The sequence below is a fragment of the Melospiza melodia genome, chromosome 10, assembly GCF_035770615.1.
Source record: "Melospiza melodia melodia isolate bMelMel2 chromosome 10, bMelMel2.pri, whole genome shotgun sequence".
Taxonomy (NCBI): Eukaryota; Metazoa; Chordata; class Aves; order Passeriformes; family Passerellidae; genus Melospiza; species Melospiza melodia.
The window spans coordinates 24,516,121-24,533,802 of record NC_086203.1 but is presented as its reverse complement, the minus strand read 5'-3'; the positions used below and the strand labels follow the sequence as shown (position 1 = coordinate 24,533,802).

At 40.7% G+C, this 17,682-nt stretch overlaps 1 protein-coding gene across 3 annotated transcripts in view; it reads right to left on the bottom strand.

Annotated features, from left to right (window-relative positions):
• ATXN7 (ataxin 7) overlaps positions 1–17,682 on the bottom strand; it is an 86,302-nt gene that overhangs the window by 57,977 nt on the left and 10,643 nt on the right. For 2 of the 3 annotated variants that reach the window (XM_063164932.1, XM_063164930.1), the window contains exons 2-4: positions 9,894–9,986; positions 1,946–2,200; positions 1,387–1,455 (exon numbers count right to left, since the gene is read on the bottom strand). In XM_063164932.1, coding sequence (XP_063021002.1) covers positions 1,387–1,455; positions 1,946–2,189 — 313 coding nt within the window. In that variant the 5' untranslated portion in view covers positions 2,190–2,200; positions 9,894–9,986. Of the gene's footprint in view, positions 1–1,386; positions 1,456–1,945; positions 2,201–2,340; positions 2,541–9,893; positions 9,987–17,682 lie in introns of those variants that run through there. The other variant, XM_063164931.1, reaches the window with a different exon arrangement.

The window sequence follows — 17,682 nt, the reverse complement described above, 5'->3', positions numbered from 1 at the left end:
TAGGATAGATTATTCTTTACCCTGCCAGCTAATCTTTAGAATCTGGAAACCTTAGATGCTTGCATTTTAAGAGGTAGAAATAAGAGCAAATGTTTGAAAATCCTTATTGGTAAAATCTTCACTAGGATAATGTGCGTGTTTATTGTTGTAAATGCTTTTTTAGCATTTGAATGATTTGCCTATTCAGAAAAATGAATTACATATCCAGCACAATGATTAGATTGGAACTTGGCAATGAAGTAATGAAGTGGTTTTTCAAGTGCCTAAGAACTCACAGATACACTTAAGAAGATGGCAAAACAACACAAGTGAATCTGCACGCTGCAGCACAGCCGCCTCTTGAATCTTTCTTCCATGCCCCTGACCACTGACTCTGACCCTAGAAACTGCACTTCCCAAATTTTACCAACACTGGGAATGGTACAAAAAATAGCCATTTTGATTCAGGCTCAACATGGATCAGTGCCTCCCAACCCTGCCAGCCTGTGCCACCTTGCTTTAGGTTTCATTTGCTGCCTGCAGCTCACCAGTCAGTAAGTGCTGAATCAGATCATCTCCTAAGGTCGCTGGCAAGTTCTGCTTCCCAGGATTGTAAACCATGTCTACACTCAGTCTTCCATTTCTACAGCATCAAATAAATGACTTGGGTCTAACTGCTCTAGTATTTAAAACAGCTGGGCCTGTTCTCTGGCACACGTCTCAGGCACTCGGAGGGAACCAAGAATCAACAATATTAAGAAAGGTTCTAAAACTTTCTCCGTTCTAAAACAATCATTAAACTAGAAAAACAAACAAACAAAAATTAACATAATAAATCACACTCTTCACTTCCTTTTTTCCACTGCCTGTTAGAAAGTAAATAATAATCTATAGCTTTCATTCATCATCTGCTTACAACTCCAAGTAGCATTGTTACTCTTGCAAGAAACTAGGCCGTAATGGGCTTTTGCTAATCACAGGTGAAAGGTCACTCTCATTTAGCAGAGTACCAAGCAATAAACATAACACAATGACATGACAGAGGGAGGGATTGGTATAGAAATACTGACATGGATTATACCAAGAATAAAAAATATTGTATCTCGAGAGAAGATTTTATCAGTGTTGGTCACTGAGCTTTCTTAGGACTATTTATAGTCTAAAGAAAAAAAAACAGACAACATATAGAAACACAGTAAGGACAGACTATGCCCTAACTCATAGTTTTCAAAATATGTAATAATTTAATAATAATGCTAATAACACCAGTCACTGACAGGCCACCAGTCCTAAATCCAAACCGACAGGAAACTTTGACCCTTTCTCTTTCCCGTGCCTGCCCCTCTGCTAAGTAGTTATGAGGAAGAAAACTTCTTGCACTTTTCTTCAAGAATGAATTGCACTCACCTTCTCGGCAAAGTCGCATTGCTTCTCGGTTTCTCCCGTATTCCTTGAAACTTTCTTCTAATGCTGTTCCTAAAACCAAAAAGCCACAAGATTTCAATCCATGGAAAAGCCCGAGGGTAGGACTGACCCCCGTTCGTGACCCGTAGCCCGTTCCCCCGTGGGCACCGTAAACACGGACCGGAGGGACCGAGGGCTGCTGGGCCCCGGAGCCGCTGTCAGCGGCGGGGATGCCTCACCTGCGGCGGGAGCTCCCCGCCCCACGGCGCGGCTCAATCGAGGGCAGGAGGTGCCGGGCTCCGGGGACCGGCTCCGAGCCGCTCGCACCGTGTCCCGGATTACAGGAACTGGGGCAGGCGCTGCCCGCTCCGCGCCGCTCCCGAGCCCGCCCGGGGGGCGCGCACCGCACAACGAACTCGGCCGCGAACGCCGGGGGTGGGAACGGACCCGGGCTCCCCGCCGGGCCCGGCGCCCCGCCGTGCCGTCCCGGGGCACCCGCGGGCTGCGCCGGGCACGGCCGGGGGGAGGGGGGTGGGGGCGGCGGTGCTCGGCGGCCACTCACCGTCGTTCCCGTGAAGTTTAGCAGCATCGACCCAGTGGCTCCAGGGCTGCCCCAACATCGCCTCGGGGCTGGGCAGGGACCTGCGCTCCCCGACGGCCGCCATTGCCGCTGCGGTGGCGGCGGGGCCGGCGCCGCTCCCGCCTCCTCCGCCTCCTCCCTCGCCGTGGCGGGGCCGCCGCTGCCGCTGCCTGGCGGCCGCGCCGCGCTGCTCCCTCCTGACGTCACCCGCGGCCCGCGCCGACATTCTTTCCGCTGCTACAATGTAACGAGAAAAGTCAGCGGCCGCTTAAGGTGGCGCCCCGCTCTTAAGGCAGCGCCGCGGCGCTGTCAGCCCGCCCGCTCGCTCGGCTTCCTCCCCGCGGGGAACCTGCGGCCCTGCGGCGGCGCCGACTCACCTCTGCGGCGGCCCGGGGGGCAGCGCCCGGGTGCCCATTATTGTGCGGGGAGCGCTGCCTTCCTCTTCACCGTGTAGGTGAGGCGCGCTTGTGTTCGCGCTAACAAAGCGGCCGAAAGGAGCGGGGGCGAGCGAGATTACGCCGCCTGCCAGGCGTACCCCGGCTCCATGGGCCGCCTCGCTACCTCGGCCCCGCGACCCTACAAAAACAACGGCCGCATCACAACCCCGCCTGGCACCCGCTGCCCCGGCCAGGGGGGCGGACCGGAGGGCGACGCGGCGGGCGGAGCCGGGCGGGCGCGCCCCGCCCTCAGCGCCGGTCCACCTTAAAGCCGGCGCCTCCTTAAAGGCAGCGGCGAGCAGGAAGCGCGCTCCGGGCGGGCGCGTCCCCGGCCCCCCCGGCTCCCTCCCGTCCGTCCCCTCCCTCCGCTCTCCGGCACACGGGGACACCGAGCGAGTTTCCTGCGCGCTGCTGCCCTCGCTATCCCGTAACCTGTCTCCCAGGGGGAGGGCTTTCTCATTGTTATTTCACATTTCTTTTTTAAACAGCCCCTTTTTTTTTTTTTCCTGCCTCTTGCCTAAACTTTGCGATGACGTCGTGCCGTGTCAAAAGCGAGGATTAAAGGATGCTGTCGTACCTGCTGACTCCAAGTAATAAAGTCTAAGCTTTGCAAAATCAAGCTCTTTGATTAAGACCCCTGGGTTTAGAATTAATTTATTACAGAGTTTTCTCCGCTAGAGTGTTCAAGTACCAATGTCAAACTGTCAGGCCATGATCTGCAACGATTTCTGGCCACGCTTGATGCCACTGTCAGTAACAATATCCTCGAAGAAAAAAATTATATAAATCTGATGTGCTGCCTCCTCTACGGTACTCGATGGCACTGTCAGTGGAACTGCTGACAGATCCCATACCTGTATTTGCAAAACCACACAGCAGAAATCAGAACTGTAAATAAATTTGTTTAACCCGCAGAGGTGCACATACACACAGTCTTAACTAATTTTCATTTTCTATTTCAAGTGTGGGACTACACAAGCTAAAGATGTTTCTTTGCAAATTTATGCATATAGAAGATCTATAAATTCAAGCTCATCAGATGGAATAGCATAGGCTGTAATTATAAGAATAGTTTCAGTGTTCCACCCAACTGATAATTTATGTCACACTCAGAATGTATCTCGTAAAATTGCAGATCTAATACAAGCAGCTAGCGTGATTTTTCTCTCCTCCTGATCAACTTGAAGTCTAAGTTAGCTCCTTCATAAAAGGCCAACACCATAAAATTTAGGTAAAGAGAGCAACACTGACTTCTACTGCAGACATTTGCAGCAGGATTAATTATCAAAGGCCATCAGCCTCTTGAGCTGGGCCCTGATGTGTCAGACAGTTACACTGCCCTACCTGTAGCTTCCCAAAACTCTTCATCTTAGTCTGAGAATAAATAAAGGTGTTCATGGAATAAAGATGGAGTGTATTATTGTTTGAGTAATTATCAAATAGCATACTTTATAATATAGAAAACTAGTTATAATTAAAGCTAAGAACATCACTGGAAGAAAAATGTTTGTCAGGTGCTGAACAGCTTCTGAACAGAACCTTAGCTTTTTTTTGTGGTGTAGAAGCCAGATAAGAAAAAAGCCTATGCCTGATTGCTTTCAAGCTTAGTTCTTCAACAGTGATTCACAAATGCAGTCTAAGATAGTGCCCATAGCTGAATGAAGACTCCAGGCATAGGATAAAGCAAGTTCCAGACAGATCTATATTCTCTGTGTCAAATATTCTCATTTATACTACAAACTTCATTCAAGCAGCTTTCCTTTGTCCTGGAGTAAGCTGTCAGAAAGCTGCCTCAGCTGCAGTTTGAAAAAGAAACCTTGATATGTCCAAAGTGTCCTTAAATTCATAAAGGGTTTTTTTCTATTATTTCCTTTACATAAATCATAAAGCAAATATAGTGATGAGTGACCAAACAGAGTCATAGAACACCATCACCTACCCTTTAACAGTGACAGAGTTGACCATGGCAGATCAATTTCATGTTGACACATCATGTGGTTCTTTTCTTTAAACATCACCAATTGGCAAAAATTACATCAATTAACTAACTACATTAACAAGCCAATAGATTATCAACTTCTTAGTTTCTAAAGCTGACGCTGATCAAGTTACTCAGAAGTGCCAGCCACACAGGTAAAAGCACACGCCATTGTTATTTCATACAGCTCTGATTATCCCCTTTATGGCTCTTCTCTGCTCTTTCAATCTGGCTGTTGCATTTTTAGCCCCCCTCTTTCACAGCTTTTCTTCTCTGCCTATATATTCCCACTCAAGATCTAATTCTGCAGCCTGGGCCTCGGGCTGTCCTTTTGTAAACCTTCCGCTGCTGCAATATTTTCTCTCTGTGCCGTGAGTACATCAGTATTCCAGCAGAGGGAGGGAAGTGGCAGCACAAGGATCAGTTCATCAGTTCAAGTGCACAAGACCGATTAGTCAGACAGCAGGAATAGGGGCAGATGAAAAACTAATTTTACAGGGACTGGAAGTGGCGAGAACTTTCTTTCCCCACAAAGTCATTAGGCTGAATATGATGTTTTGGCTCTTTAAAGCACACTAGTTCAATTTTCTTACATTGTTTCCATAATGCTGTAGATGGATGCATTGATTATTTTAAGTAAAAATAGGGAAACCCCTGAAAATCCATCATGTTAGAAGGAGACCAGAATTGAAAACACATGTATAAGCAGGAGACTTTAACTGTTACAAATCTGAGACTCAGGTTAGAAGAGCTGTCATCCAAAGCTCCCTTGGTGAGCAGCAGAGAGGAAAGGATACTTCTGGGATCAGTTTGGTCCCTCCTGGTGCAAACCACTATTTGAAGAAGCCCTTCTCTTCCCACTGACCACAGAAGTAGCCGTGGATAACCACACACATAAATTAGGCACCTGCATTAGACATCCAGAGTTCAGTGGGGTGAACCTGGCCAGGAGTGGGGAGAATATTCAAGTGTGTAAAACTGCCTAGAAACCAATACTTCTCTTTAACACAACAAAAAGGAGCTTGGAAATGCCCTTGGTTGGTTCTAAGACTTATCTGAGGAAGTAAAATAGCCCAAGCAGTAGCATTAGGACTGAGACAATGTGTGAAAAACCATGAACCGCTCATACCTGTGAATAAGAACAAGTATTTGGAGAACAGAGAGAAAGCACAAAGAGGAGTTAAGCTCAAAGAGAAAGTAGAGAAGGAAAAATATGAGGCAGGAAAACAGCAGAAAACGGTGGATGATATGATGTAGAGAAAACAGTCAAATAATGATGTGAAGAAAGCATAAACATATATAACACAGCCTGCAAAAGCAAAGAAAGGAGACAAAAATAGGAAACAAAACATACAGAAAAGGAAAACTCACCGTTTTAAAGCTCACTAGGTAGATTTAACAATAGATTAAACATGGCTGGCAACACTATGATTAAAAGTATGCCTACAAACAGCATGCAACTGCTGAAAACTGCAGCGGATGGTGAGTTCATGGCATGACACTGCAGGCATTTTTTCACCTGTACCAGCAGGTTTCATTCTTTTGCCAGGTGGTCCAGGAAAGCCGTTCAAACAGGGAACACCTACTTCAGCTGTTCAGTTAGAATCTGTATGACAGCCTCTGTATAGGACCTGAGGTATGACAACTCTTAACTGGAATGAAAAAGGAAGGATGAATCTGCAGCCGAACTCTTTCAAGAGCAGAAGTACAATGATACCATTCACCGATGATTTTCCACAATGGGAGTGAAAGGATGTGAGAGCTGAAGTGCAAAGGGAGAGACAGGGAGAATCCACGGGGCTGTCACTTTATCAGTACTCAGAAGAAAGGAAAATAGTGAATTCATAAAACATCTGTCAAGGAGAAGCTCTGAGGTGGGGGCATTATGGCACTAAACGAAAACAAGTAAGTTAATTCTAGCCAAAGATATGAAATAACCAAGGAGGGCATAAAAACTAAGAAGAAATGTCATTATTTGTTGGTAGGTGGGATTCAGGATGAAGTGACAACTCAAGAAGCTGACATGCTGAAGTCCTGACCCGCCCATCACCTCCTGCTGAAAACACTGGAATGGGGAGCACATTCTATGCATTTTAAAAATGTATCTCCAGTATGAGAAATATAAGACTGTAACTGGGCAAGTATGGAAGCAAGAGATAAAAAGTTTACATAAATCAAAACATCCAGATGAAGACAGAACTACCTAGCCATAACAAACAGACCATTTAATTTAAGCCCCATTATGGCAAAATATTAATACACTAAGAAAAACACATTATGATTATCTGTAGTTCACTTTGACACCCAGGAAATCAGCAACTTCTCCCTTTACAACTACACATAAGATTGTGATCCTGCAAAAATAATACTAATCATAAGCAGCACAAAATAAAAAATTATATAAGAAATCATGCTAGTTTATTATCCTTTTCCCCATGGACCCTGGAGGTTGATGTGTATAATTTTATTTATGAGTAACACTTCAAAGGTGAAACTGGAGATGCTCAGAAGAATTGGAATACAGCTACTTTAAATGCTGGAATATAAATTATTGTGCATATCTACTACAAACCACCTGTACCAGGGGAAAGAACAATATTATTAAGATTAGAGGACTAACTTAAGGTATCCTTTTCTGAGAAGTAAGAATTGGGGAATGGAGGCTAATAAGTACATCTACAAATAATTCTGCATTAGGGTGAGAAAGCAACAGATGCCCTTATATGTTTATCCAAACATTACAATAACACTTTTACACCCAAATTATCAAACAATGTTATTACCATGCATTAAGAACCTAGCAAAAGACTACCACCACTTCTTTTAGTTAGAATAGAGGAGCACAGATCTTTGCCCTGCTTAATGACACCACATACTGTCAATTCTTGAGGGGAAATTTACAGAGAAAACACTGTAGTGATACAAAGTTTCCAAGTGTTAAAGGTCAATTGGCAAAACTACACAAAATACACTCAGTTAATGATCTGGAAATCAAACTAATGTTTACTAATTTTACATAAGGTATTGAAATTACCTTTTGAATTTGGAAATGTTAAAACTATTTCAGCAACTTAACTGTGCAGATGAATCATTTTAATCAGAGGAATCAAGCAGGTATGACCTTTCAGATTCTCATTTATACACAGAGAATATGATATTATAATTTAGAATTACTCAAGCACACAGCTGTTCAGGCCAATTGCAACAAAACATTAGTGCTGGATTTCCATTTATTGAAACCAAAGCACTTGATGGGGACAATTTGGTACTACTGATCTGCTGGAACATAACTTCCATGCAAGGTTTCATAACCCTGCCTGGTTTCTTGCCAGTTTAAGACTCTGGGTCCAAGCACAGCTCACAGGACTTGAGTTTCTTGAAGGGAAGCTGCTGAGGCCCCATAACTTCTGATGTGCTTTAAACATCAAGCCAAAGATCCTAAGAACACTGGCACAAGGACATTCAAATTTAAACTTTCTTCTCATGTTTTGACTGCTGCCTGCTGATGCTTTGCTGATGCTACCTGCTCTAACCACATGCTTAGCAAGTTAACAACAAAATATTATACAAATTGGACATGGGCAGGTCTGTGGGACTTGGCAGGATGCACATGAGGGAGCTAAGAGAATTAGTTTGAAAGATCACAGATGGGGACCATGAGATTGCCAGCAAACTGGCTAAACTGCTGTGCTCAAAGGGTGGGAATGGCTCAAAATCAAATGGCAATCAGCCACAAACAAAGCTCCTTGGGGATCAATATTGGGCTCATTCATATCCAATATCTTTTAGAATTATCTGGATGATTGGAATAAATACATCTTCAAGTTTGCAGGTGACACAAAAACTTGGAAAACAAACAGATCCACCCAAAGTGTCCCTATGCACAGAGATTGTGATAGGCTGGAAAACTGAGCCATTTCAAGAGACACATTAAAAAACTGGACAGGGTCCAGCAGAAAGCCAACGAGTGATTAGAAGGTTGGAAAACTTTGTGAAAAAATTTAAAGGAATTGGGTTCATTCACCTAAAGAAGATTCAGGTGAGATGCAATCACAGTCTTCCAAGAAGTACAAGATAATTATAGAGAAGATGGGGGTAACTCTCTTCATAAGGAACAAAGTGATAAGGCAAGAGGCAACAGGCACAGGTTGGTTCTAAAGTTCTGTCTAGAGGCAACAAAATATTTACTGTGAGGACAATTACATAATGGAACGGGCTGCCCAGAGAAATTGTGAACTTTCCCTTGCCAAAAAGATTTAATCCTTAGCTTGACCAGGCTATGTCAAGATGATGTCCAGAGGACTGTTCCAATCTAGACTTTCCTAGGATTATATGAAAGCCTGATCGATGTTGTGACCCTATTCAGTGATGAGGAAGTAGAAAGAACAAAGCCAGTTTTTGCACCCAGACACTCTGGGCTCACTAAGACAGCCACATCTCAGGATGCTGGAAAATCCAGGGAAGCATTTTGCTATAAAAACTTCAGGTATTACAGCTTCAAATGTTACATTTTGCATGATCCAGACAGTAACAAACATTCCTCACAGTCCTTGAGTCCAGGCTAACTCTGCCACTTAAATAAGCTCTGCAGGCCAGATCCATGCTAAATATAATGGCCCTTTCTGCTGCTGCAATCTTTTTCAAAGTATATTAAAAGATGATTTGCCCAGCAAATACTGGCCAGGCTGTAATAGTCTGGATTCTTCATATCTGTGCATAAGAGTGAAATCTTTTTCTTCATGGAGTTAAGCAAAAATATACAAAATGGTGAAATGCACGTGATGATATAGAGTAAAAATAAATGTAAGGGAAACAGAGAAAGAAACAGATAATCTTTCAATGAATCAGCAGTACCTGATATAATAATCTGCACTAGCAGCCCTTCAGACAAAATTTCAATTTATTATCATAATTTTTTCTTTTTTCCAACATTCTGCAATGAACACTAGTCATGCAGAATAAACCCACTGTGTTAGGCAACTGTACAGTCTTATCTCAGATTACAATTCCACTTTCTCAACTTGTAAAATAATAGGACTGATGCAGGTGGTAGGCTATGGCATATGCCAGAGCCTAACAGCCTTCAAATGCTTTAACATATCATGGAAACATGTAAATAGAAAAAAATAATTATTCAGAAAAGGAAGATTACTTCTTCTAAAATATAAAAAATAAATAAATTTAAAATATTGATTCTACTATATTCCCCATCTGCCACAATTTACTTTTCCAAATCACCTAATTGATTGAAAAATATAATCCAGCTTAGTTTTATCTTTTAAGTTTGGCATTTGCATGCCAAGTTGAACTCCTTCTAGGCTGACTGCAACACCACTTTATTTCCTACTGAAACATACATTAAACATCTGCATTTAAAAAAGTCTCCCCACTGCATCTGGTAACACTTCAGACTTGCTCTGCAACCCTGCTAATATTCTGTTCTCTACGTTTCTCACATCTAGAGATTGAGAATCTTATGCTTAAGGAAAATATTTGGTTAAGCATGTCACAGTACCTTGAAAGTATGGTGAATCGCTGGGTTGATTTATCAATTGATCTTCATCTGTTCAGATTTTGGAAGCTTTTCCTAACTTGTACCTGATTAATTCTGAAAGAAAAGAAAAAGAGTACAGCACTAAAACATTTGAAACCTCAACTCCGTTTCCTAATGATGAACGTGTCTATTTAAAAACGAATACGAACCATTTAATCAATTTTACAAACAGAGTTTGTGCAATGGATTTCAAACTGAAAGGTAAGCAGGGAGCTGTTATGGTGTGTTCTGTCCAGGGGATCTCTAAATGGCAGCCTGACATTACCACAAAGGCATGCATCGGATGAAACCTCAATCTTCAGCCCGGTTACCGCACTGGGCTCCCGCTGCCCAGGTCCGAGCACGCGGCCGTGCCTGTATCACAGAAATTACACACTGGAAATGCAGCAGGGCTGGGCTTTCTGCACAGGGCTTTTCTCAAATACAGCATGACCCCAGCAACAGGGGCTCTCAGCATGCAGCCACTGACAGCTCAGCTTCACCACCATGCCACAGAACATGGAGAGGTAAAAGTGATCCCTCATGTAATCAACATCAGGGACTGTCCCTGCACCACCGATGAAGAATTTAGAGAAATGTTCAGAAGGAGGCCTTCCCACAAACAGGACCTCTATCATCTCAAGCTCAGGTTTTTAAGATCCTTTCATTCAATGCTTATAAACTTGTTTATATAAACTAAACTTAATCCCAGTTTGCTTTGGTTTCACATAAATCAATGCCAAACCAGCTAAAGCTAAACCAAAGCCCTTTTTCTAAGTTAAAACTTAGAAAAAAAATCAACTATTTTTGTGCACAGGTTATATTTAAGATCTATTAATTGATTTTTACAAGTGATTTGAAATTAAACTGGTGATTTTTTTTTCATAACTAAAAAGCCATGAAGATACATACAAATTAGCCAGCCTAGCACTGGGACTGGATGACACTTCAGAGACATCTATTTTTTTCCCCTTAAAGGACTAAAGTCCAGACAAGAGGAATGCAGTCCAAGAGGGCACCTGAGCTGTCCCCCAGCCTGCAGGGCTCTGCCCCAGTGGAAGGTGCCAAATGAAGCTTTTCCTGCCTTCTGGCTCTGTCCTGTGGGAAGATGTCTGCCAACTAAGTTTATATCTTTAAAGTCTTTTTATGCACTGAGGATAAACCCTTTTTTCATCTTTTCCTTTAAACTGCAGCAAAGCAGCTAACATTACCTTGACTGAGATCCTCTGGAGATATATTTACTATTTCTAAGATTGACTCTGTTCAGTAACATAGCTGATCCTAAGAAGAACATCCTCACTTTCCAGTTACTGCATCAAATCCAAGTTACTTTCTAGTTACTGCATAAAATCCAATAAAATTCTAGTTACTACATAAAATCCAAATTTCTCTTGTTTTCAACGGACAAGACTTGAGAGCAAGTCCAATATTTTTTTTCCTACCCTCTGCAGGCACTGTTTTGCTTTATGCTTAATAGAAGTGATCCTTGGTAAATTTCTACACTAGTAGAAGTCTCAGAAAATGTTTGTTACACATACAAATCTCACTGAATACTGCAGTATAAAACTTTCTGTTCAACGCCTGCTGCTGCTAACTAAGAAAATGCAATGCAGTGTTTACCAAGAATACTTTCTGTCATTTAGTAGTTTAGGACAGGAGACTCTGAATTGATATGGATCATCTCCTTCCCAGCACATCATTCAAGGTTTAGCCTCAAAGTCCCAAGCCCTTCAAGAATATGACCTACCTGCTGTGGAAGTAATTCCACAAGTAATTTCCACAAAGGAAAATCCTCCTCCATCTCTAGCGAGCTTTGCATGCAAAACATTCTTTCTTTTATCCTGATGTGTTACTTTTTTATAAAAGGCAAGTTCTGTTGCTTCATGCAAAAATGAAAACAAAAACTAAAGAAGACATCTCCAAAGACTTACAAATCTAGAAATAGGGGAGTAAAGACATTGTCAAGAGTGAAGGAAGGATCAGCAAAAATTTTATTCCTGTGTATAAAAGATCAGAACATGCCATGTCACCACCCGTGAATTTTGCTGTAGGGATTACACCTGCAGTTGAGTTTGAAAGAAGTTAAAAGAGTAAGTCTCAAAAGAATAAACTGACAGCTTAATGACCCTTTAAGGAGAACTCTTTCTCTGGATAATGGGTGGCAGAGAACAGGAACGATTCTTGTTGAGAATTTACAGCAGGTCAATTACAACCACAACTGTCAGCAGAGAGTAACACAAGGAAGTCATGGGATGATTGAGAACAAGCCAGGTGGAGCTCTCTCCTTGGTACCCTGGAAAAGGGAGAGCTGGGTGAAAGGTGGAAAAACGACAAAAAAGCCAAAAGAGCCATTCAGCAAAATGGAAAAAGGTCTGCATTTCCAAACCAGTGAAGCATTAATTCTCTCTCATTGCCTGACTATCAAAGAAACTTGGACAAAATTGCTGTTTGATACTTTGAGGAGTTACTGATATGCAAGGCAGGGAACCACAGCCTGCAGAGCAAAAGCTGTATATCCCAGCCAAAACTGTATCCACACACATTACATGTAATATAGGCAGTTACAATTACAAATGCGTATTATTGATGTAAGGAGAGACACATTTACACGAAAATTATAATTGCAAATCAACTCATTAAAATAAAGAAAATGGAAATGTATGTGATGGAGCATCCCTAACTTTTGAAAGCATCAAAACTAATGCCTCAGCTGTTGAAGGTCCTTTAACTCTGTTTCTTTTCAGGTGCCAGAAATTTGCTGCAGAAAATTGCACCAAAGGATGTGCCAAAAATTTTGGAACACTCTTTCCCCTATGTTACCTACTAAATATTCAAATTGAAGATAAAACACAAAGGCTATATTTATATAACCAAAGATGTGGACATGCAGGGCATAATCACACCCAGCTCGAAGTCTGGGAATAACCTCACAAGGTCTCCCTTTGCCCCTCGGAGAGGCAGGAGCAGGAGGGGTGTGCAGGGGCAGGAGCAGGGCAGCAGCAGCCCAGGGGCTGCTCTTGTGGCCAGCTGGCAACTCCAGGGCAATCCCCAGCAGCTCCCAGGCTAATCCTGGCTGTGCTGGACACTGACTCTGAACCCCCCAACTGCAGAATCTCAGGGGCTCAAAGGTGGTGTCAGAACCACCAGGTGCATAACTGGCCCTGCCAGTCTCTCCAGGAGACACAATGCTTCACATCTGCACAGTCTGAGAAACAACTACCAGCTCCATTCAGAGATTAAATACCAAACTTACATAAACACCAAGTGCAAAATTACAGCTTCTCAAGATTTCACGTATTTCCTATGTATACCAATAGCAAGTGTTCCTCAGAATTACCTAAATATTTACTATTATTTGTGCTAACACAAATGCCACAGAATATTTGGTGTAAAATATAATAATGATAGAAGTTATTCTGAAACTATTTCAAACATAGGTATCTTAATAATGAGAAGGATCAAACTTTAATAACTAATCTTTCAGTTGCTACATAACTAATACCTTAATCAATGGAGAAGCAATAACACCTTTTGGATAATTGACAAAAATTGCAAAATGATTATGCACAGCTAAGTGCACTTGATAGCTCTTAACTTTGACTACTGTAATTTTCCTTTGTCTAATGACAACAGGCAAAGACCAGCGTTCATTATCTTCCTCAACAAATCATGTCATCACCGATTTTATCTTCCAACAATTTCTCTTTTAACTGAGAAGTCTTCTTCAGCAGCAAGATTAACAAAGTCATAAGAACCCTTTGCATATTCCACTTCAACAATTTAAGTAAAATGACACAAAGCATTGAACAAAAAGGTAAAAAACATCCCTCATTTCAGAAATAATGCAAGATTTTCTATAAGCAAGTATTTTGTCCTATATTTCAAAATACCCACATCTTGCAGTATTATTTATGCCACAATTTGTTTCAAAGTTCAATCCCTAAAATACATTATCTTCTTGCAGCAAACTAAGATAAATATGGACAGTTGCAATTATATTTATACATTTCTTTAAAAATGGTATTTATATATGTCTGTAGAGAAGAAAAAGATATGTTCTGCATTTTAAGCCACAGGAATATTTCATACCAATTACAACTTGTATTACATCAGAAACACAAACAATGAAAGCCTGGTAGCTAGCAGTAAGACACTGGACATCAGGATTTTCCATTTTTAAAATAAAACAAAAACATGATTGCATCATTTAAAAGGGTGCATGAAGTAAAACAATAATGAAGTAAAAAAACTAAGAAAAATATACAAACATATAATGTAAACATACTTTTCAAGACAGAAAGGCACAGCTAATCAAGGCAATTGAGAGTACATGAATAATAGGATTTGCAAAATTTATTACTGAGCTTCTCTGTTAAAGGTAACATTATTCAAATGACACCGTCACAGTTATTGCAGATTAAGGATTTCAAATTAGCTCCTTGTGTATATCATTATTTTGAGTAGCTGCATTTTATCTGTCTAATTTTAAATTACTGCAGGCAGATGAAAGTCATCCTAAAATCTGACTCATAATTCAGGTACCATACCACTAACCTTAACAGAGATGCTGGTTCCTACACAGGTACAACACTATTCCCAATGTAAACAAAGGACACTGGCATGCACCCCAGGCTAAGGATGTCAGCATTTTTCAGACACCTTTCTGACTGTTCCATTTTATGGTGATGCAATATGACCTACATTTTCAACGGCCAAAGAGAGACAGAGAGATAGAAAGGGAGGAGATAGAGAAAATAAAGACAGACAGACCTTTGCTGTCCTTATCCTCCACCAACTACAGCTTTAACTGTCCCTCATGGGGGTAGTAATGGGCAAGAATAAAAGCAGAATAACCTTATCACAAATTCTGAATGAGAAGCTGAAAGATAGGCAAGTGTAAGAAACAGCAAGATTTTTTCCTACAATCCTGTGAACAAGTACATAGTGACACCCTCAATAGGAAAGAACAGCAGAATCAATAATTTTATAATCAATTGCCAGAACAAAGCTGTCTGCAATACAGATGCATATTTTACTACCTTGTATTTCCTCTCATGTTCCTACCACTTCATTTCCATGTATTCCCTTAAGATCTCAAAACAAAACACAAAATAATCCACATCATTATCATCATTTTTACAGGGAGAGCAATTGAGGAAAGAGTGATTTGCCTACAGTTACATACCAGGCCTAAGGCAGGCTTGGGAACACAAAGCATCACTCTTCATTATCTCTGTCCTCTGCAATCTATCAGGGACTGTGATACCTGTCACTCTAATATATAATCTTGACATAATACCAGAATTATCTCTATCTTGTATTTCTCGCACATGAACTTCACAGAGAAATATGTACTAAATTATTATTAATAATCCTAACTCTCAGAAAGCTTTCCCTCACAAATGATGGTCCATATTTCTCAGTCTGGCTCTGGAAATGCACTTGACTGAGCTGTAAAACTCAGCTCTGGAAATGTTAATGGTCTTTTTCATTAGAAACATGTGAAAATATAGAACTAATTAAATCTTTGGGTGGTTTTTTTGTGGTTTGGCTTTTTTATTATTTCTTTTCAAAAATCTGTAGTTTTCCACAGTTAAAACTAGTATTTAATAAATTAAAAGCTTGTTGCTAAGTTTGTTTTAAGCAAAAATCAAGATATTTTAGTTTTTGGTTATTCTTCTTTAGGGCAAAAATATCCTGCAGAATATCTGCAAAGCACTTAGAGCTGGTAGTTAATACAATATGCAAAATAATAATAATTAATTTCTTTATGTTTAAAACTGAAAGCCAGAACATGATCTTAAGTATATCTCTGTACATCCAGAACTACTTCAGATATTTCCAAAAAGATTCTTGGGATTTGCACATAGATAAACAAGACTGTAATTTGGCATGGTATTTGAAACCAGAGATCAATAAAATGTATAGACTAATCCTAGGTTTGAACTGTGATTTTATGATAACAGCAGCTTTCTTATCAAGCAGCATTCATCCCATGAAGTGCAATCAGCCCTACACAGCAAGGGGTGAGAAACTGTTGCTCATTTGCTTGAGTGCCTCTGCCTTTTCCAACAGCAACTTCCTATCAAAATGTTCAGCAGTGAGGAGTTAGGGAGGCAAAGAGCACCTACACCAAGAGTGAGAAAGTAAAAACTTAAAGCCCATCCTATTTTATAGAGAAGAGACACAGAGAATCAAGGGACAGACAGCTACCAAATATGAGGGAAGGGAAATAATCTGTGTAATGATGGGGAAAAGCTTGGAAATTGAGAAAGGATGGACACTGCAAAGGGAAGATGGGATGCAGGGGGAAGGGTGGAAGACACAAGGTCTTAAGCAAGAAAGAGAATTATTTCTCCTTCAACACTGGCCTAAAAAACTGTGGGGAAGTCCTCATTCAATTAAATGAAATTACAATCACACATTTCTCCACTCCTATTATCCCTGACTGCACTTTGGTCAATCTATTTTACTCTTTTACTCTTTGAAATTGAATTTGGTATTTCTTCCATTATAAACACACTTATTTATGTTAATCTAGATCACAGTCGTGCTGATATAAAAGAAATATCTTCCATATTGTAAGCATTACTAAAGCTCTCCTTTGTATATTTTCTAAAGCTCTTCTTTCAATATTTTCTATCATTTTTCCCTTTCTTTTTCCTTTCTTCATAGTATCTCTGTCGCAGTTCAGAAGGGAAAGAAGCAGAAGTGGCACTGTTATTGCTGTCCAACAACATAAAAATTTCAGCTGGAGAAGCCAATCAGTGCAGGCAGCAAGCCCAGCATCCATCCCAGAAGGAATCTTCCCTTTGCCTACCAGTGACTGCCACCTAGAGCCAGAGTGCACCAAGCAGGACAGAAATGTTATAGCAAAAACAGAAGCGTCAGCCCCAGCCAAAAGAAAAATACAAACCAAGAACTCACACTCTAGAAAGTTACATCCAACTGAAAAGATTAAATTAGTTAGGTTTCTCTTCTTAACATGCCTTCTGAGTAATGAGCATTTGGCTCACGTCTCCCTGTTTTTCTCTGAAAACTGATATTTAGTTATACATTTTGAGTCACATATGTGGGAAAATATATATAAAATAGCACTATACTGCTTTTCAAGTACATCCTGTGTTTCAGTTTGTTTGCTAAGAAATGTGCTGGGCCACGCTAAGAAACTGACTACAGAATCTCATCATTAGCTGAAGATGCAACAGTGACATTTCAAAGACTTACTTGTATTAAATGCTGACAAGGCTTTAACATTCATGACATTAGTGATATTAATAAGACAAGAAATGTCTTTTTAGTGGCATGAAAGTTAATTAAAAAACCCTAATATTTTCATTTTAAGAAATACACTCATACTCACCCAAATATACCAGTGGCTTGAATGTCTACAAAAGCCCACCCAAGCAAACAGCACTGCTGACACACTGTAAGCTTAACACATATTTATAAACTGTATTAATTCATAGCTGCTTATTATACTGTATAAAATCATATCTTTTTCTAACTACTACTTATGTAACTATTAATAAGGTGCCTAATTCTTAAGCATTAGTCAAACAACCACTAGATACTCTTTAACAGAATAAAAGGAAGGATTTTTTTGTTATCATTTACCTGGAGAATATAATAATTTGCATTTTAAAATATTCCCAGTAGCAGTTCCCTTCTCTGTGAATTATACACTGCTGCAAAGGCAAAGCTGTGTGTTAGCATATTCTTTAGCTATTAAAATAATTTATTAGCTATGACTAATAATGCCTTGTGAAGA